The sequence below is a fragment of the Geotrypetes seraphini genome, chromosome 5, assembly GCF_902459505.1.
Source record: "Geotrypetes seraphini chromosome 5, aGeoSer1.1, whole genome shotgun sequence".
Taxonomy (NCBI): Eukaryota; Metazoa; Chordata; class Amphibia; order Gymnophiona; family Dermophiidae; genus Geotrypetes; species Geotrypetes seraphini.
Genome location: NC_047088.1, coordinates 144366164 through 144387328, shown reverse-complemented (window position 1 = coordinate 144387328; position 21165 = coordinate 144366164). Strand labels below are relative to the sequence as shown.

The window sequence follows — 21165 nt, the reverse complement described above, 5'->3', positions numbered from 1 at the left end:
TGTATTGTGACCTTGTTATTCGCTGAATGTCCAGCCTTCTTACAGTGTGAACCGCCTAGAAGTCACCTGACTATGGCGGTATAGAAAAATAAAGTTATTATTATTATTATCTTTAGAAATCTTATGGAAAGTTAGTTTACAAGAAGCCCACATGAGTTAAGTATTCTATGGGCTCCTTTTACTAAGGTGCACTTGCGTTTTTAGCGCACACACAAAATTACCGTGCACTAAACCACGTGGTGTGCTTCTAGGTCTAGCACGTGCGACAATCTAGCGCACGCTTTTCCGCATGTTAAGGCCCTAACACACCTTAGTAAAAAGAGCCCTATGTTCTACATAACATCGTGTCAGATTATTAAAGCAGAAAAATCCCAAGAACAGAAAAGTTAAGTTTTTAAAAAACAGAAAAAGTTAATAAGATGCATGTTGTTTCCCATAACATTCTTATCTTCTTTAAGGCAAGCTGATGCTCTGCCAATTTTCAGCACCTGCAGTTCAAAGCATAAAAACACATTTCACCTCCATTTCACCTCCGTTAATTAGCCCAACATTGACTGGCACTGTGTCAACCGTGGTTCTTCTCGCATGCTGGAGAAAAAATTATACAGCTGATATGCAGTTCAGGAAAAAGTAAAACTATTAAGAACAGTATTAACTAGTTCCATGCTGCCATTCCCCACAATAAGCACATTTATATGCACATATGTGCATAAATGCAAAATTCTGCCTACGCACTTTTCTGCTTAACTTACAGTGGGGTCCTTTTATTAAGCTGCAGTAAGCAGTAGCACATGCTTACTGCAGCTGAAAGGGCTTACAGCAGAGGCATTGCACAGTAATTATGCAATCTACATGCACAGAGTGCGCACACAAAAAAAAAATGTACATTTTTTTTTTCAGAGTGGAGAGAGGGCGTTTCTGTATTAATCAGTTGGCGCATCTGCATTACTGCATGATAACTGATTTGTGCAGGATTAGCATGTGAGCCTTTACCACCTACACATTAGGTGGCAGTAAGTGCTCACATGCAAATTTTTATCAATGGCCACACAGTAACATAGTAGATGATGTCAGATAAAGACCCGAATGGTCCATCCAGTCTGACCAACCTTGCCCTCTGTTTAAATTACTGATTTAATTTAAATTGTCCTTTTTCCTAGCTATTTCTGGGCCAGAAACCCAAAGCTCTGCCTGCCTGCTTGGGTTCTATCTAATGAAATCTCCTCCATCACTCTAGCCCATCTAAACCATCCCAGCCATTGAAGCCCTCCCCAGCCCATCCTCAACCAAATGGCCATATACGGACACAGACCATGCAAATCTGCCCAGTACTGACCTTAGTTCTTCAATATATGCCATTATTTTCTGATTAGAGATCCTCTGTGTTCATCCCACACTTTTTTTTTTTTTTTTTTTAACTCAGTCGCCGTTTTAATCTCCACCAGTTCCTTCGGGAGCGCATTCCAGGCATCAACCACCCTCTCTGTAAAGAAGAATTTATATGCATTACTCTTGAGTCTATCACCGCTCAACCTCAAATTATGTCCTCTAGTTTTACCATTTTCCTTTCTCTGTAAAATATTTTATTCTATGCTAATACCTTTCAAGTATTTGAACGTCTGAATCATATCTCCTCTGTCCCTCTTTTCCTCTAGTCTAGGGTATACATATTCAGAGCTTCCAGTCTTTCTTCATACAGCTTTTGGCACAAACCTCCAAATATTTTTGTTGCCTTCCTCTGGACCACTTCAGGTCTTCTTATGTCCTTTGCCAGATACTATCTCCAAAACTACAAGTGGGGCCTCATCAACACCTTCTTTCTTCTACTGGTTACGCCTCTCTTTATACATCCCAGCATCCTTCTGGCAACAGCCACCGCCTTGTCACACTGTTTCTTTGCCTTTAGATCTTCCGACACTATCACGCAAGGTTCCTCTCCCCATCTGTGCATATCAACCTCTAACCTCCCAGCACATAATTCTTCTTGTGATTTCTAATCCCCAAATGCCCGTTCTGGGCTCCTGGGGAGGACAAGCTGTAAAACTGAATAAATAAATAAATGCATTACTCTGCATTTCTTTGCATTGAATTTTAGTTGCCAGATATTAGACCATTCCTCTAAATTTTGCAGATCCTTTTTCATGTTTTCCACTCCCTCCTTAGTGTCTAATCTGTTACAAATCTTGATATCATCCACAAAAAGGCAAACCTTTCCTTCTAACCATTCAGCAATGTCACTCACAAACATGTTGAACAGGATCGACCCCAGCACCGAACCTTGAGGTACTCCACTACTCACCACTCTCTGGCATCTGTCTGTCAACCAGTTTCTAATTCAGTTCACCACTTTGGGTCCTAACTTCAGCCTGGACCAGATCCCAGGGTACTAAAATAACTCAAACATGAAATTGCTGACCTGCAGTTAGTGATCTATAACCTGTCGCTAAAATCATTTGTAGTACCTGAATATTGGAGGGTGGCCAATGTTACGCTGATTTTTAAAAAGGCTTCCAGGGGAGATCTGAGAAATTACAGACCAGTAAGCCTGGCTTCAGTGCTGGGCAAAATGGTAGAAACAATTATAAAAAATAAAATTGTGGAACATGTATGATTTAATTGAGACAGAGTCAGCATAGGTTCATCCCATGTCCCGAGTTCGTGCCTCCTTGTCCTCACTGCCTTCCAGCCTTTGTCCTTCGTCCTCCCTGCTGCGCCGTAAACTGCCTTCCTCCCCCCCTGCACGCTGAAACCTGCCTACCCTCCGAGGATCCTCTTGCTCTGGCCCCGGTCCACCACCGCTGCGCTGCAACTCAAAGAAGGGAAGGGCCAGCATGCAGCAATTGCATGTCGCCAGCCCACAAGCCTTCTCCCGATGTCAAAACTGACGTCAGTTGTGACATCAGGCGAAGGCTTGCGGGCCGGCGATGTGCAATTGCTGCTTGCTGGCCCTTCCCTTCTTTGAGTTGCAGCGCAGCGGTGGTGGACCGGGGCCAGAGCAAGAGGATCCTCGGAGGGTAGGCAGGTTTCAGCGTGCAGGGGGGGAGGAAGGCAGTTTACGGCGCAGCAGGGAGGACGAAGGACAAAGGCTGGAAGGCAGTGAGGACAAGGAGGCACGAACTCGGGACATGGGATGAACCTATGCTGACTCTGTCTCAATTAAATCATACATGTTCCACAATTTTATTTTTTATAATTGTTTCTACCATTTTGCCCAGCACTGAAGCCAGGCTTACTGGTCTGTAATTTCTCAGATCTCCCCTGGAAGCCTTTCTTTGAGTTGCGGCGGCCAGCAGGGAGCAGCGGCGGGGAGCAGGGAGCAGGAGCAGCGGCAGGCAGCAGTCAGCCTGCGTACCCCCAACGAGTGGGTCATTTTCAAAAGGTACACCGGGGTGGGGGGGGTGTTTAAAAAAAAGTTACCTTGGTTTCATAAGACACACTGAAATTTCCACCCAATTTTGGGTGGAAAAAAAGTGCTTCTTATAGCTAAAAATACGGTATATCCCAGTATGTTTGCATACCATCCATAGGATTCACTGAACCATGTCTCTGTGATAGCAACAATAGCCAGGTCTGCCTCTAACATCAGAGCTTGCAGATCATGATCTTTGTTGCTTAGACTGTGAGCATTTGTGGTAATTACGTACTTTCCAGCTATTTTTCAGTGGTAATCTTTTTTTATATAGTTTTTTGTTTTGTTTCGCTCCAGTTGCATTCCTAAGAAGTGAGTTGCTAATATTGTTTATGTTGCAATCTTTACTACCATCACATCTTGTCATGCTCGGGGTGGCCTTTATAATTGTCCTTCATACATACGCATTACACTTTGGCTATTAATAGGGGAAATGTGTATGTGAGGGCATGACATGGCAGAAGGGAAGGATCTGGCACCAGCTCAGTCTGTTATTGCTGGAAACAGTGCTAAAGAAAAAGGTTTGATGGCCCGAGGGGAAGGAGAAGAGAGAGTGGTGCTGGACTCGGGGGATGGGCTATAAGAATAAAGAGAGTCAGAGCGGTGCTGGTTCCATGAGGGGGCGGGAGGTTAAAAACTCCAGACTGCAAAATGAGGCACCAGTGCCCTGAGCCAGAGCTTCACCTGGTCCAAAGGTTAAGCTGGCTCTGAATCTATACAAAATTATACCCTATGGCCCCGATTCTGTAAATGGCACCTAAAACTTTGGGGCTAAGTCATGTGGCACCTAAGCAAAATTTTATAAAAGCTAGGCATACTTTATAGAATCATGTTTATTGGCGCCTAAAGTGGGCTTAGGCATGATAGGTGTCCTAACCTTATGCGCACCCTATTTATACCAGGGCTTTCTTGACCTAAATGAGTGCACCTAATTTAGGTGCCTACTGGCGCCTAAGTCCAAAACAGGCGTCTACATGAAGAACATGCCCATGATCCGCCCCCTAACCACGCCTTCTTTGTGGTAGGCGCCTCAAAGTGGTAGGTACCTCCCATCCAATTAAGTGCAATTTTCATCAATTACAAGATGCTAATTGTTAATTATCACCACCGATTAAGCCTTTCAATTAATTAGGCACCTAGATCAGCTAGGCATGCCAATCTAGGTGCCTAACTTTGGCCATCATTTATAGAATCGGGGCCTCTATGTATTCTTGAGTGCTCATGCATATTTTCAATGCTGATAACTCTGTTTATAGCAGCAATGAATATGTATGAATGATTTAAACTTCGTAGCTGGCATTTATAAAATTGAGTAACCGTGGGGCGGAAGAGGGCTTTCTCTTTTTGAAACAATTGAAGTTTATCTTTCTGCCTCATGTAAGTTCCATTTGCTAATTCATTTCTGTTAAACAGTTTCCTTCTCTCACAAACAGTTGGACAGAAGTGAATTATAAAGTTGCTGCCCCCAATATTAGTCTTATACAGTGCCTATGCTACAGAGAATGGAATAAAACAAATAGCAGTCTAGTCTAATCTGATCCAAGATTCTTCTATTCTGCTAAATCCAGCATTATTCTAAAACAGATTATATAAGTTTCAGGTACTGTAGGCTATGCTAGAAATTACTATGATTTCCAAAATTCAGTCAGGAAAGATTGAAATAAAGCCCAATAAAATAAGAATTCATGATCCCAAGGAATGTATCAAACGATATATGTTTTAAATAAATGACCTTTTCAGCTTGCCTATGTGAGGGGAGAAGATTCCAGAGAGTAGTCTGCTTGATACAAAAAGGGAAGAAGAAATTATCCATTTTATTTCACACACCTTAGAGGTGTTACAGTTTACAACTTAAGTCATTGCGCAAAGTAAGATATGTATGTTTTACTGTAATCCACTTAGGTTTAAGTGGAATAGTGTTTTTCGACATAAATAACAAGGAAATGAAGGCATGTTTAATGAAGTTCATTTGAAAATAAGAGGAAGGAAGGAGTACAGAAGGAAATCCATATGGTAATTATTGATTGGCCATCTGTTGAACCGGTCATTTCTAGCTGCCATATTGGATTGTACACTGCAGTGCAATGAGATGAGTCCCTAGGGAGCAGAGGCACCGGCCAGACATTGTGGGAGATGGATTTAATTTTAAGGAGGTCAGAGTTCAGGAAGGAGATTACTGAATGCCTTTCATGAATCATCTGAAGGCAGTAAGCCTATGGTATAGATGGGGGAGTTCTTATATTTAAGTTTGCTTCTATACTGTATTTACTATTGATGTGTATGAATTTTCATCCTCTGAAACTGCAGATATTCCAAGGAAATACTGATCCATCGGAAGTCGTTCTGAACAAGATTCATCAGCCAGTGTTGACTCGATTTGTCAGAATCCGCCCTCAGAGCTGGCACAGCGGCATTGCCTTGAGGCTTGAGCTCTTTGGCTGTCAGATCACAGGTCGGTGACATCTTTTCTTTGCCCTCTCCCAAAAGAGGAAAATATTTTCAGCTTGTTTTCCAATCAAGTTTGAATTTTTTGGCTGATTTACGAATATTTTTCAGTTTGAGATATTAATGCATGTAAAATTTAATTAAATCTGTATGAGCTTTTTTTTTTAATGCACATAAGTTAACTTTATGTGCATTAACTTTGAGGTTTTATTTACACAAAGGTGATTTAGTACATGCTTTTTTTGTGCATAATTTTTCAAATGCATATCCCTTTTTCCTACTTATATCTCATTTATGGCATTGATCAGGATTAAGGGTGGTACTATAATGAACTTCAACCTACCTGTTATTACTCCATTACAGATAACCCAAGCTTCCTGGAGTTTCTGGGAGACTTTCAAGTCATTTACTTTCCCTTCCACCCCTATCATCATCAGTCTTTCAGAACTCAGAGAGCAATGCTCTTTTCAGCTGAGTACAGCACAGTAAATGAAGCAGACTGAGCTATTATGGTACTGACAAACAGTTACAATTAGAAAAATGGGATAAAACACCACACAAATTTATTAAAGAAACAATCTTGATTGTAGATGACAGAGAAAAATACAAGTCAGTTCTCAAATGTAACTAGTGGTCAGAGATGTAGAATGGGACTAGGGTTACCAGATGTCTGGGAAACTCTGAGTTGTCTTCTTTTTAGCAGACTGTTCAGGTGCCCGGAGGGATTTACTAAACCTGACAGTTTGTCCAGGTTTTGGAAGTTCCTGACCTCTGGGCCGCATCAGGAGAGCGTCTGCGCATGCGTGGGAGTCAATGCGATGATGTCTTATGCATGCGCGCATGCATATGACATCATCATGTCGACATCTGCGCAGGCTCAGACACGGTCCTGAGCTCAGGGGAGATTCGTATGGAGGTAGGATGGGGGGATGGAATGGGAGGAGCTGGTGGCAGAATAGGGCAGGGGCCAGGTGTCCTCTTTTTTCATAGAGGAAATCTGGCAACCCTAAATGGGACCCAACATGGTCTGTGTTTCAGCAGTTGATGCCTTCCTCAGTCCTTCAGCTTTTCCCTCTAGTGGTTTTCCAATGCATCCAGTACCATACAAATCATCTTTGCCAGGGCCAGAATTACAACTTCTCACTCTCCTCTACCCTCTGTTGACGTCTCTTAACATCTTCCAGGTACTGACTAGTGCTGCCCGATACAGGAAAAAAATTTTTGATTCAATTGGATTCACCCTGTTGAATCGATTTTTTGATTCGATTCGATTTACTTTCAATAACACAGCTTTTTAACATTTTATTTAACCAAGGCAATATAATGTCAATAATAGGAACATCCCCAAAGCTTTCCCATGCCCGATTCTCAACTTCCCAATCCCCAAAGCAAATCATCCCCAAAGCTTCCCCAGCCCCCCTGCCTGATTCTCAGCTTCCCCAGCCCCCTGCACAGACTCTGAACAGGGCCGGCAGAAGCTTTGGTGTCGATTTTTCCCCATGGGAGCACACTGGTCCATACTACAGTTCCACAACATCCTTCTGTCTCTGGCAGTAGCATAGAGGTATACCAGACCCAACATTATACACTGCCCCTTTTGTAACTCCTTTATTCAGCCTTACCCCACTTCAGTCTGACTATTTGCCTAGAAAGATTCACTTTGCCCAAGTTGATTGGTTCCATCCAATGAAGCTGATGCAAGTGTTTTAACTAACCGTGAAAATCCCGTTGTAGCTGCTGTTTGAATTCTTTCTGGATTACAGCCTCCAGCTATCTCATAATCCTTTATGAACACTGCCAGATCGCCCTATTCTTTGAAAAGTGTGCTTCAAGCTGAAGGGAGCTATTGGCGAGAAAGAAAATGCTTCCAGGAGAAAAGCTCAAGCGCAGGGTTTAGTCTCCGCTCAAGACAGACCCGACGTCCTAAAACTACCAAACCCGCCTACACAAGTCCGCACAACTTACCATTTTATCCTTTCTCTTTTTCAAGAACCCCTTGAACATTAAGGGCTCCTTTTACAAAGCTGTGCTAGGGCCTTAACATGTGGAATAGTGCGCACTAAATTGCCGCATGCGCTAGCCTCTACCGCCTCCTTTGGAGCAGGTGGTAGATTTCCAGCTAGCGCACGCTAATACGGTATGTGCGTTAAAACCGCTAGTGCGGCTTTGTAAAAGGAGCCCTAAATCTTCTGTGCAAGCCATCGCAGCTTGCCTGGGGTCCCCAGACAGTTGCAGCGGTGTAAAGTTCCTCCTTCGCTGGGGGGCATCACACCCTAGCAGTTGGCTCGGCAGGTTTGTCTGTAGGGGGGGGGAGAGACTCCTTTGCATCCCAATCTACTTCCTTTTTCTCAAAAGCTCCTGTTCCGGGGTAAATATGTCGGGTGCGCTGTGGAACCTTGTCACTGCTTTTGCAACACACTTTCTTGCTGAATGCCTCACGGTTTCTTATCACGGCTGCAGGAGGGCTCACTTGGTGTTGTGTATTTGCTCCTGCTTTAGGGGGCGAAGGTTGGTAACCGAATCGGCAAGGCTGATTTTTTTAAAAAAGAATTGATTTGAATCGGTGAATCGATTCAAATTGGAAATCGGGCAGCACTAGTACTGACAAGCAGAACTCACATTCACTTACCTGAGTTAAAGCAACTGATCCATTTAATCTGTATGGTGACACCTAGAGAAAAGAAAAAAAGAAAATAATAATTTTTACACAAAGCAACTTGTACTTCATTTAGAATTGTCACAATTGATTTGAAAGATATAGTGGCGTTAGAAAAGGTTCAAAGAAGAGCGACAAAGATGATAAAGGAGATAGAATCCCTCTCATATGAGGAAAGACTGGAAAGGTTAGGACTCTTCACCTTGGAAAAGCTTCAGCTTGGAATAGAATGGTAGTAGTAGTAGATATTTGAACCAAAAAGATAAATATTTTTCTGGTTCGAAAATGAACGTTTGACATTGGAATTTTGGATGATTTTTTTTTTTTTTTTGCAAATGACCAAAATTACATTTGGACATCATATCAACAGTGCCCCTCAAAGTTAACTAACAGACTGTAAAAAGTTCTAACCAAGTAAAAACTTTTGATCACAGAAATGTATGAAAGAAATAAAAAAAAGTCTAAAAGTCAGCACCAGAAAACAGTCGGCAAATGAACTGAAAATAAACCAAAAATTTGTTCCATATACATCTCTGAAGTGGGGAAAAGAATGTGCATTGTGGGACAATATGCTTAATCTTAGATATATCCAGGGTGGGCAGTTGTCAAATATCAAGTTTTTGCTTATAGAACCCTGATTTTATTCATGGCTAATGGCTTAGATTCTAGAACATTGCTCTCTTCATAGGAATCTGCTGGAATTAATCAGATCCATACTTTCCTGCTCCTTCATGCAGCCACCAGCTACACAGCATGTTAATTAAGTGGCTTCGAGGCTAATGAATTCTGCATTCTAATCATTGCTGATAATCCTTGCACTGAACTGAGGGCAATCAGCAATGCAGGTCATTTCACCTGTCCCTGGGCTCTCTCTTCATAGTCTTACTTTGTATAATGCACAGGCATTAACCAGTGATTTGACAATTCCTCCATTTTCACTGTGCTGGTTCATATTAAATTATTGCAGCTGATATTTTTCACACGCTGATCTAAAAAAAATTTTTAAATACACTTTGGGTTCCTTTTACAAAGCCATGCTAGCGGTTCCCGTGCTGCAAAAGCGATGAAGCCCATAGGAATTGAATGGGCTTAGTTGCATTTGCCGTGCAAGAATCACTAGTGGGTTTTGTTAAAGGAGTCCTTTGATTTCCAAACAAACTTGTTTTCTATGAGATCAGTTTAAACTTTAGACATGGATGCATTTCTTCTTCATAAAAAATGCTATATACCAGAAAATAATTAATTTTAGAATAATTTCAATTTGGTTTTATGTGTGAATGGTCTTATATGTATGGAACTTTTATATTTTCTTTCTTTAATAATTTGTATTGTACATTGCTGTCTCCTGTGCACTCCAAAAGAATTTAAAAACAAAACTATGAAATTAAGGTAATAGCAACAGTAATAAGATACAGAGGCACTCCATGTAGTGTTTTATGAATAAATCATTTTTATTACAAATCACAAATATACAGATAAACAAGCGATACAAAAGTTTATAAAACACCAAACCCCACCACCCAATCCTCCAACCCTCCCACCCACCCACCAACTAGAAAGAGAACTAAGGTGTGAGATGAGCGGAAACTAAGCAAACCATGCACTATCCTCCAGTAGGGTTAAAGATGCAGCAAATAACTGCGCAAGTACAGTGGGAGTCAGTCCCTAAATGACCTCCAAGTAAGATGAAAAGTTTTCCAAGCGCGAATATCAGAAGCCTGCACTTGAGTCCGCTGTAGTGTTTTATATAATATGTTTACACTGGGTTTTCACCTCTGTTTGTTTGCTCTCATTCTCTGTACAGATTCTCCCTGCTCCGATATGCTGGGGATGCTTTCGGGATTGATCACCGACTCCCAGATCTCAGCTTCCTCCACCAGAGAGTATCACTGGACTCCTGGTGTGGCACGCTTGGTCAGCAGCCGCTCAGGCTGGTTCCCTCGCATACCACAAGCTCAGCCTGGTGAAGAGTGGTTGCAAGTGGACCTAGGTGCTCCGAAGTCAGTGAAAGGAGTAATCGTTCAGGGAGCTCGGGGAGGGGACAGTCTTATTGCGGTAGAGAACCGAGCCTTTGTGCGGAAATTTAAAGTGGCCTACAGCATGGATGGAAATGACTGGATGTACATTCAGGACTCAAGAACAGAACAGCCTAAGGTAGGATGCTAAATCCTTTCTACTGTTTCTATTTAACAAATCCATTTATTTATTTAGATTTCTATCCCGTCCTCCCAACAGCTCAGAACGGGTTACAAAAGGACATTCAGAGTGTAGGGAGAGGATATGACGCTAAAGACAAGAACTATAGAGGACAAAAGAACTAAAAAAGGAAGTGAGGATACCAATAGAAGCATATAAGGGGACAGTTTCCTAACTATAAAGGGATTAGAGTAGCTTTCGAAGGGGTCAGTTTACAAGGAGCCAGGCCATTCAGTATCTTTGTCAAAAAGGAAGGTCTTTGTTGCTCTCTGAAAGGCCATTAGCGAATCCAGTGACCATCTTATAATTCATTCTACTCTGTATGATGGATTTAGTTGTGGTCAATGCGTAACTCACCCCCATTCACTCAATGAGGGTGCCAACTCAGTTGACCAGGTCCTAACAGTTGTGTGCTTTTCTGTTGTCTTTAGTAATGTTGACTCTTCTAGACTCAGCGAAAATACAGGCAAGAGAGTAGCATGAGAAGGAAAGTGTGCTAAATAGGGTTATAGCCAGAAGAAGACAAAATAGATTGAGTGATTCAAAGTAGAGAATGACACGGGGACAAATTTGCCCCTGTCCCTGCAGGAACTCAATTTCCCCACAAGTTTTGTCACTGTCCCTGTCCCATTCCTGTAAGCTCTTCCTTAACTGCACAAGCCTCAAACACTTATGATTTTAAAGTGTTTGAGGCTTGTGCAGATGAGGACGGAGCTTGCAGGAATGGGGCAGGGACAGGAAAAGAACTTGCCGGGATGGGAATATGAGTTCCTCAGGGAGAAGGAAAAATTTGTTCCTGTGTTATTCTGTAATTCAAAGCTAAGACAATGGCAAGCTTTAAGATGAACTGGAAGTGTAGTAGACTTCTCCCAGGCAGCTGAGGCCTTGTACAATGCATCTTGCCAATCATTCCAAGAATCTTCTCCATCATCTCCTCCACCACCCCTTTGACACCTGCTCGCAGTTGCATTGGCACAGACAGCATGATAATGTGGGAACAGAATGATATTTTGTGCTCCTGACCCTTGGTGATGCTCCTCCCCTTTCCCTCATATATTTCTACTTAGAAAAGAAGTATGTGGGCCGACCTGTTGGATCAAAGTTAAGCACGGTGCATTTCAATGAGAAAGTTAGCAGGTATGGTTCTCCAGACAGGACTTTTGCTCCCTGGATCAACCAGGAATGAGGATGCTGCAAAGTTAGGAGGGAGGAAAGAAGGAAAGAGACATAAGAGGAGAGAAAGAAAGGATCCTAAAAGGGAGAGAAGAGAGGTAAGGAGGACAAACATGATTAAGAGAGGTAAACTAGGAGATCACATTATAGGTGGAGGAAGGAAAAAAGAACCTGGAGGAAGGAAGATAAATGAGCATTAAAGAAGGAAGGAAAGAGGAGAGATGCGAGAAAGGAAAAAAAAAAAAAGGTAAGAACTTATGAGAGGGAGCTAGTAGTTGCAAAGGTACCTGAGAGGTCAGATGTCTTTGTGATAGAGACAATATACATATATAAGTTGATTTTAATAATGGATGAGGAGAGGAACCTAAAATGGAGCAGATGGAGGCCACAGAAGTTGGAAAGGTAGAAGAAAAAGAGGGAGAAGGTATGGGAAGGGCTTAGACATGAGGGAGGAGATAAGATGAGGAACTTGGAAAGAATAAAGAAGAGAGTCATTGAGAAATGTTCACACCTACATTGGGGAAATACGAATGTAAATCATGGTAGTCTATGATATACATGTGTAAGTGTGCATCCACCCACTCTGCACCCAAAATATGCCCATGTCAACACTTACCTACATCGAAGATTAGCACCTACTTACAGGATAACGTAAAGCCATGAGATTGTCATTTACAAGTCTTTGTTCACATACCACATAAAGGAATAGAAAACAGGCATTTACTGACCACCTAAATTTAGGCAGCTCCTTATATAATTACCTCCTTGGTTCTTAGAGGAAGTATTAAAGTGATCGGACATGTGTAGACTTATCTCATAACCTTTCCATTTCCAGCAGTCAAACCTAGGGTGAATTATATCCTGTAAACAGACTATGATTATTCTTATCTTCCATAAATGCATGTAATTCTCTTTTGAACCCAGTGCATGTTATCCAGTCCTCCACTCTTAAATGGACTCAAAATGCATCAGCTTATACTATGGGCTAGATTCACTAACCCTCCTATCCATGTGTGATCCGTGTGTAATTGGAGGCAGGCCGACCGATTCGCCAACCATCTGCATGCAAATGGTGGCAATCAGAGGCACGCCCTCAACCAACTGCAAGGATCGCTAAAGCCCTGCCAGTAATGACAGGAGAAACAGCCTCCTGCCACTACTGTCAGGGCTTCTGCTGCCTTTTTAAATTTTTTTTTTTTAATCGGGCAGATATTTTGTGTGTATTACACATGCAAAATAACTGCTCAGTTAAAATAAAAAATCCCACCCCCCATGAAGTGCCTCCTCCCTCCCCAAACCCCTAAAAAATGCCCCCTGTGCCGATGTGCCACCGAACACAAGGCAGGAGGGATGCCATCTCCCTCCTGCCATCGCAAATGCCACCTGGCTGGGCTCAGGTAGGCCCACCCCCCTCCCCGTACCTTTAGAAATGGTGGGGGCAGGAGGGGTTCCCAGTCTCTCCTGCTTCTCAGGCCTCCTGAGTCCCGTGGTCTTCGGGAGCAGGAGGAAGGGCAAAAGTCCTCCTGCTCCTGCTGCTCTGCTGCGATACTGGCCTTAGGCTACACCCTGATGCAGCATCTGATGCATAGGGAGGGGCCTAAGGCCCTGATTGGCTGAGGTGTCTTGGCTCCTCCCTTGGGAAAGGCCTGGGGCGCCTCAGCCAATCAGGGACTTACTTAGAGCGTGTGAGGGGGCCAGCCTGTAGTTTTAAAGGACAGAAGAGGGCAGGAGAGTCGGCCAGGATAGAAGCAACTGGTCTTCAGCAGTCGCTGCCCTCCCAAATTTGCGTGCCATTTCCCTCATTTGCATGCATGGATTGGGAGGGGATCACTAAACACTTTAGTGAATCGGGTCGTAAAGGGCTCTCAAACCGATTGGTACACGATCGATTTGCTTAGTGAATCTAGCCCTATGTATTTGAATGCCACCTTTTCTTAAGGATATTATGTCTATCAAGACCAAAGGGCAGCCTAGTACTCACGATAAACTTTAATTGTTACATTAAACCCCAGGTCTTACATTTGAAACTTTGTCTTTCCTAGAATCACCCATGATCTTTCCCTTATGTTTCTGTGTGAAACAATAAAACTGGGAATAAACTATGAACTGCTACTGATAACGCCTGAAGCTTCATGTAGGAGAGCAGGAGTAGTTTAATGGTTAGAGCAGTGAGCTGAAAACCCACTGCTGCTTCATGTGATCTTGGGCAAGTCACTTAACCCTTCTTTGCCTCAGGCACAAACTAAGGGGACAATTCTACATCAGTGTTCATGAATAACTAAACATTTGTTTAATTAAAGGAGGAAAACATCTCAGACACCCTGCTGTGATTAGCAAATTGTGACAAAAAGAATCATCAATCAGAAAAATCTAAGGAGTTTTTTTGTATAATTTTATTTTTTTTAAGTGACGACACACTTGTTCTTAAAGTAATAAGAAGTGTGACAATTAAGTTCATGAACTCATCCTAGAAAAACTGTTACATACCTCATTGCTGAATATCACGATAGTCAGTGGCACGGTCTTCCTCAGGGCGCTGGCACCCCTCCTGCTCCCATCCCACTACTCCCCCTGCTGCGCGTGCGTCGCTTCCCTTTCTCCTATACCCTTTTAACTTCGGTGCAAGCAGCCACGAATTTGTTGCTTGCGTCGGCTTTGGTACTCTCTCTGATGTCACTTCTGGGACCTGCACCTAGAAAGTGACGTCAGAGAGAGTGCTGAAGCCAACGCGAGCAGCAAGTTCATGGCTTATCGTGCCAAAGATAAAAAGGGAAGGGGAAGTGGTGCATGCAGCAGGGGGAGGCAGGAAAGGGACACCGCCAATCACCGCCACTGACTATGGTCACCAAGTACTCCTCTTGGGAAGCTATGCACCGACGCCAGCACCCAGTCCACCCTTCAAAGCAATTTTGGAACTCTTTTTCTGGAATGGTCATCAGAGCTGTCGTATTACCATTGATGTCCTGAATGTCATCAAAATGTCTTCTGTTCAATATTTCCTTTATCTTCGAGTAACGAAAAAAGTCATTTGGGGCCAGATCAGGTGAGGAGGGAGGGTGTTCCAATACAGTTATTTGTTTACTGGCTAAAACCTCCTTCACAGAAAGTGCTGTGTGAACTGGTGCATTGTTGTGATGCAAGAGCCATGAGCGACCATTTTTGCACACATCTTTCTCATGCCAAGATTTTCAGTTAAGATTTTCCTGTTTCGCTATCAAGCTTCTCACAGTCACACAAATCGACAAATTTTTGCAATGTTTTCATCAGTTCTGCTCGTTACTGGCTGCCATAACCTCTTTTCATCAGTGACGCTTCCTCTCCCCTCAGAAAATGTTTAATCCATTTGTACACTGCCATTTTCTTCTTGGCATTATCCCTCAAAACTTGGACCAACATACCCCTGATTTCACTTCCACTCCTGCCAAGTTCAAAAAAAAATGTAATGTTTGTTGCGGACCCCTTTCCAGCCAACTCCGCAAGGGGTCCGCGAGAGATTGATTTGGACCCGTTGCTATCTCTAGACTCAGCTACTGAAGATCTTTGCAACAGATAAGTTTGTTATTATATCTTTGTTTTGAGTTTTTTTGATTAAGAGTTTTGATACACTATTTATCTATGCTATATTTTAAACTCAAACAAAAGAGGAAATACAAAAAACAGTGGAGTTTTTATGACCGAGGATGTGTCTGCATCTTTAAATTCGCTATTTGAAGTTGCTTGGTCCGAAGGATCTATCTATTCGATCCTACATGACGCTGAGGTCTTTTCTCCACTGGTTAACTTAAGTTAATAGGTTGCTATTCTTCTGTATACTGCTGTGAACCTGAATGTGTTTGTTTGAAGTGTACTATAACAAGCATTCAGTTCTGATTATTGTTACTTTTGCCTAACTTGGAGTGCCTTTTATATAACAGTGCTTAGTGCTCATTTTCTGACATCCAAATTTGAGCATCATTTACTGAATTTAGCCCCTAATATATAGAATTACCATGTTATACTGAATCAGAATGTAACTCAACTTGAGTTGCTACTCCAAATTCCCCGGTGTTTGCATATGGTGAGCCTAACATAGCTTCCATCTTTTGCAGTTGTTTGAGGGAAATATGCACTACGACACCCCTGAGGTCCGGCGTTTTGACCCTGTGCCTGCACAGTACATCCGGGTATATCCTGAGAGATGGTCTCCTGCAGGGATCGGGATGCGACTGGAAATACTAGGCTGTGATTTGATGGGTAAGGAGAATCCTATTTGTTTTATTCATTCTTGTGAGATTACTGCAGTAGTAAGTCATGGAATAATGCTTGTATTTGCTTTGTTAGTCCGTTGGAAGACAAAAAAAATAAAGCTCAACATACAAAGTTAGTCTCAGATGTATGTATTTAGTTAATCCAGTAAAAACGTATCTCCTATAATGTATTTGTTGATCTGTATTCTTTTTATAAAAATTAAAGTTGGCTCATTAAAAACAACTGAAACACAAAACAAATGGTAGTGGCTCTCAGAGGAGTTCACTATATGTAAATGGAACAATAATAACAAAAATAATAACAAGAAACTATATAATACAGTGGAACCTTGGTTTATGAGCATAATTCGTTCCAGAAGCATGCTCGTAAACCAAAATACTCGTATATCAAAGCGAGTTTCCCTGGCGAGAGGGAGAATTAGAAGGCCTTGAGCATGCGCAGATGCTTGCTCAAGGCCCGGCAGAGGCAGGAAGTTCTTCAAGTGGCACCAGCACGTCCTGTGGGCTGCGTGCCGGTGCCAGACGGGGGGTAAGTTTCAAGTTGTTCGTGCGGGAGGTGCCGGTTCGCGCGGGGGGGGGGGCCTTTGCGAGCGGTGGGGAGCGATGCCAGTTCTCGGGGGGGGGGTGCTCGCAAATTGAATCAACACTCGGTTTGCGAGACAAGTTTTGCAAGAATGTTTTGCTCGTCTTGCAAAACACTCGCAAACCGGGCTACTCGTAAACCGAAGTTTGACTGTAAATAGTGAATGAGACACCTCAGTATGGGCCTGGATTAAACATGGGTAACTTTCATGACCCTGGGCAGAAAGCTCATAGATAACAAGCACCAGGTTAAAATGAATCCTAAATAAGTTCTGCCCCTTACATCATGTGGTCTCTATAATAGTTATAAGTTTAAATAAAACAATTAGTGAAAAACTTTGAGAGGAAAATAGAGGGACAAAAAAGCGGCTAAAAAAGCTGTCCTTAAAAATGTTATCAAAATTGTCAAAGTGCAAAGTGCTAAGCGCATAATATGAGTAAAAGATTTAGGGCTCCTTTTACTAAGCTGCGATAGTGTTTTTAGCGCATGCAGAATTTTAGTGCACGCGGCTAGAACTAATGCCAGCTCAATGCTGGCATTAACGTCTAGTGCGCGCAGCAATTTAGCACGCGCTAAGCAGCTTTGTAAAACGAGCCCTTAATGAAGATTAATATCTAAAGTGCATAAAATAAGCAAGCTATTATTGTATTCAAAGTTCATAAGTAGATGAATTCATGAGTACATTCCAACATGTAAATGCAAATCACAATTCATTTAGTCCATTCTCTGAACTTATCTCATAAAATAAAAGGAAAATTTCATTTAAAGTTCATAAATAGATCCAACACGTGACCACTCAGGATCACGGTTCGTTTAATTCATTCAATAAATTTATCTGAATCGGATTAAATGTCTCGGCTTGACAGAGCTCCGTTTCGCTACTTCCTCAGGAGCTGAAACATGCAATTAAATGCCAGTTGGAGACATATCTCAGGAAAGTCTTTTTAAATAACAGGTCCAGCTGGTGGCAAAATAACACCCAACTTTGGAAGCTAGAGCTATGACAACTAAGGCTTTTAAAGACACTGTGAAAATCCCGCGAGAACGGCAAATTCTTTAGCATGATGACGTCACAAGCATGTCTCAAAATCAAAAAAACAAAAAATGTGAAAAAAATTAAAGATGAATTAAGCAGAGAAACATTTATCTACATTTTCATTCAAACCGGCAAAGAAAAAGCTTTTAGGTGAAAAATCCAGAAATTTTCTCTCTTAAGAAGGTAAGAAATTTTGTCACTGTTGAAAGAGGATGATACTTGTTCTAGGACACACCATCTGAGATCTGAAAATGTATGATGTTGTTGAATGTTGTGAGAGACCATGGGAGCTGTGTGTTTAGCTGTTTTTAAACAGCTGCGATGTTCCGTCAGTCTCGTCTTAATAGCCCGGGAGGTGCAAACCACATATATCAGCCTACAAGGACAGGAAATCACAAAAGTAGAATTGCAAGATGTTATGGATCATAGTTTATAGGAGCTTCCAGTACTGGGGTGAATCCATTCAGTTCCTGAACAAGAAGAATCTTTGCATTCCTTTTAAAATCAGCATCAGTAGTTCAAATTCTTCTAGCATGTAAAAATTGACCTAGAGGTATGGCAGATTTTAACCTACTAGGACAGGGGTGTCAAAGTCCCTCCTCGAGGGCCACAATCCAGTCGGGTTTTCAGGATTTCCCCAATGAATATGCATGAGATCTATTTGCATGCACTGCTTTCATTTTATGCTATTAGATCTCATGCATATTCATTACGGAAATCCTGAAAACCCGACTGGATTGCAGCCCTCGAGGAGGGACTTTGACACCCCTGTTCTAGGATGACAACTAGAGAAGGATAAAAAATTGTTCCGGAACCTATCAGGCTATATGCTGGAAACGAAGATAGGAAATTGACAGGGTTGACGGTCAGTCTAGGAGAGGTATGCAAGCAGTTTGATAGACTTAAGAGCGATAAATCCTTGGGACCGGATGGCATCCATCCAAGGGTCATCAAGGAACTGAAAGGGACTATAGTTGAACTGCTTCAGCTAATAGCCAATCTATCAATCCAATCGGGAAAGATTCCTGAAGACTGGAAGGTGGCGAACGTTATGCCAATCCTCAAAAATGGTTCGAGGGGGAGATCCAGGAAACTACAGACCAGTGAGTCTGACCTCGTTACCGGGAAAGATGGTAGAGGCGCTGATAAAAGACCGCATCATTGATCATCTTGATGGACACGATCTGATGAGGACAAGCCAGCACGGTTTCAATAAAGGCAGATCTTGCCTGACGAACTTGCTGCACTTCTTTGAGGGTGTAAACAGGTGGATAGACAAGGGCGACCTGGTCGACATTGTATATCTGAATTTTCAGAAGATGTTCAACAAACGACTACTTCGGAAAATTGCATACCATGGAATCGAGGGTGAAATACTCACGTGGATTAAAAACTGGCTGCAGCATAGGAAACAGAGAGTGGGGGTAAATGGACAATTCTCAGACTGGAAGAGCATCACCAGCGGGGTACTTGGACCCATGCTCTTCAACATCTTTATAAACGATCTGGACATTGGTATGACGAGTGAGGTGATTAAATTTGCGGACAACATGAAGTTATTCAGAATAGTGAAGACACAGGGGGATTATGAAGATCTGCAAAATGACATAATCAGGCTTGAGGAATGGGCATAAACATGGCAGATGAGGTTCAACGTGGATAAGTGCAAAGTGATGCATGTAGGTAACAAAAATCTCATGCACGAATACAGGATGTCTGGGGCGGTACTTGGAGAGACCTCCCAGGAAAGAGACTTGGGAGTTCTGATCGACAAGTTGATGAAGCTGTCCGCAATGTGCGGCGGTGGCGAAAAGGCGAACAGAATGCTAGGAATGATTAAGAAAGGGATCATGAACAGATTGGAGAAGGTTATCATGCCACTGTACCAGGCCATGGTGCGCCCTCACCTGGAGTACTGCATCCAGCACTGGTCGCCATACATGAAGAAGGACACGGTACTACTCGAAAGGGTCCAGAGAAGAGCGACTAAATTGATTAAGGGGATGGGGAGTTGCCGTACAGTGAGAGATTGGAGAAGCTGGGCCTCTTCTCCCTTGAAAAGAGGAGACTGTGAGGGGACATGATCGAAACATTCAAAATGCTGAAAGGAATAGACTTAATAGAGAAAGACAGACTGTTCACCCTTTCCAAGGTAGGGAGAACGAGAAGACACTCTCTAAAGATGAAAGGGGATAGATTCCGTACAAATGTAAGGAAATTTTTCTTCTCCCAGAGAGTGGTGGAAAACTGGAACGCTCTTCCAGAGTCTGTTATAGGGGAAAACACCCTCCAGGGTTTCAAGACAAAGTTGGACAAGTTCATGCTAAACTGGTGAGTCTGGTCTCATTTGGAGCACTGGTCTTGACCTAGGGGCCGCCGCGTGAGCGGACTGCTGGGCAAGATGGACCATTGGTCTGACCCAGCAGCAGCAATTCTTATGTTCTTATGGTCTAATACAGGAGCAGGTTACTTGACGGTTAGGAAATTATTAGAGTAAGTGTTGGGATGGGGGGAGGCTGTTTACTGAGCTTAAGTCTTTTACATAGGAAAATGTGTCTGATGCCAGACTAGGCAGATTGTGTATGGAATGCAGACCATCATACCAGGATTAATGTCACTATGCCTGAGAAGAGTGCTCTGGGACCAAGAATGTTCACAGAGCTTAAATCCTCATTGGAAAGCACATTTTCAAAGAGAGAGAGAAATTCAGAGTTCAGTGTAATTAACTCTATTTCATTTGTGCTTTCTCACAGTTGGAAATTTATTCTCCCTACTTGTCTCTTCACCATCAGGAAGGACAAATGGCCCTAAAGCCTGGGGAGTCACACACAGCATGAACTTGCCCTGGACAGAAATAGCATAAAAAAATGTACTTGCATGTGGCAAAAGAACAGGAAAGAAAAGTTTAAAATGCAAGATAATTGCAGGGAAGACACAAAAGTGTGAAAGATTACTCATTGAAAGACTTCCTAGTGCTGGCACGCTTTTTAAAGAGATACTTCAGCTTTATTACTGTGAAAAGATTGGAGAGGTTGAAGTGTTCTCTGCTGGTGTCTATTTGTAAAATATAGCATTAGAGCATCACTTTTAAATTGCAGGTTATTTTCTCTGTATCTGAGGATTTAGTATTCTAAGGGATCTTGTTGGTCCACGTTCCTATAGGACATATGAAGAAATGTACTTGTTGCTGTTCATCTAGTAAGCTGAACAGTTGGGGTGCTTGACACCTGAAACTGCAGAGAAATCACTCCCCCCACCCTTTTTAATAATAATAATAATAATAACTTTATTCTTCTATACCGCCACAGTCGAAAGACTTCTAGGCGGTTCACATTGAAGAAGGCTGGACAATCAGCGAATTACAGAATGCAAGAAGTGAGGGTACAACTTATTACACAAGAAATAGATAAAAAGACAGCA

General features: G+C 42.4%; 1 protein-coding gene across 2 annotated transcripts in view; it reads left to right on the top strand.

Moving 5' to 3' along the window:
- NRP2 (neuropilin 2) overlaps positions 1-21165 on the top strand; it is a 354082-nt gene that overhangs the window by 151173 nt on the left and 181744 nt on the right. For both annotated transcript variants that reach the window (XM_033944681.1, XM_033944684.1), the window contains exons 8-10: positions 5717-5861; positions 10315-10664; positions 15968-16112. In XM_033944681.1, coding sequence (XP_033800572.1) covers positions 5717-5861; positions 10315-10664; positions 15968-16112 — 640 coding nt within the window. The remainder of the gene's footprint in view (positions 1-5716; positions 5862-10314; positions 10665-15967; positions 16113-21165) is intronic.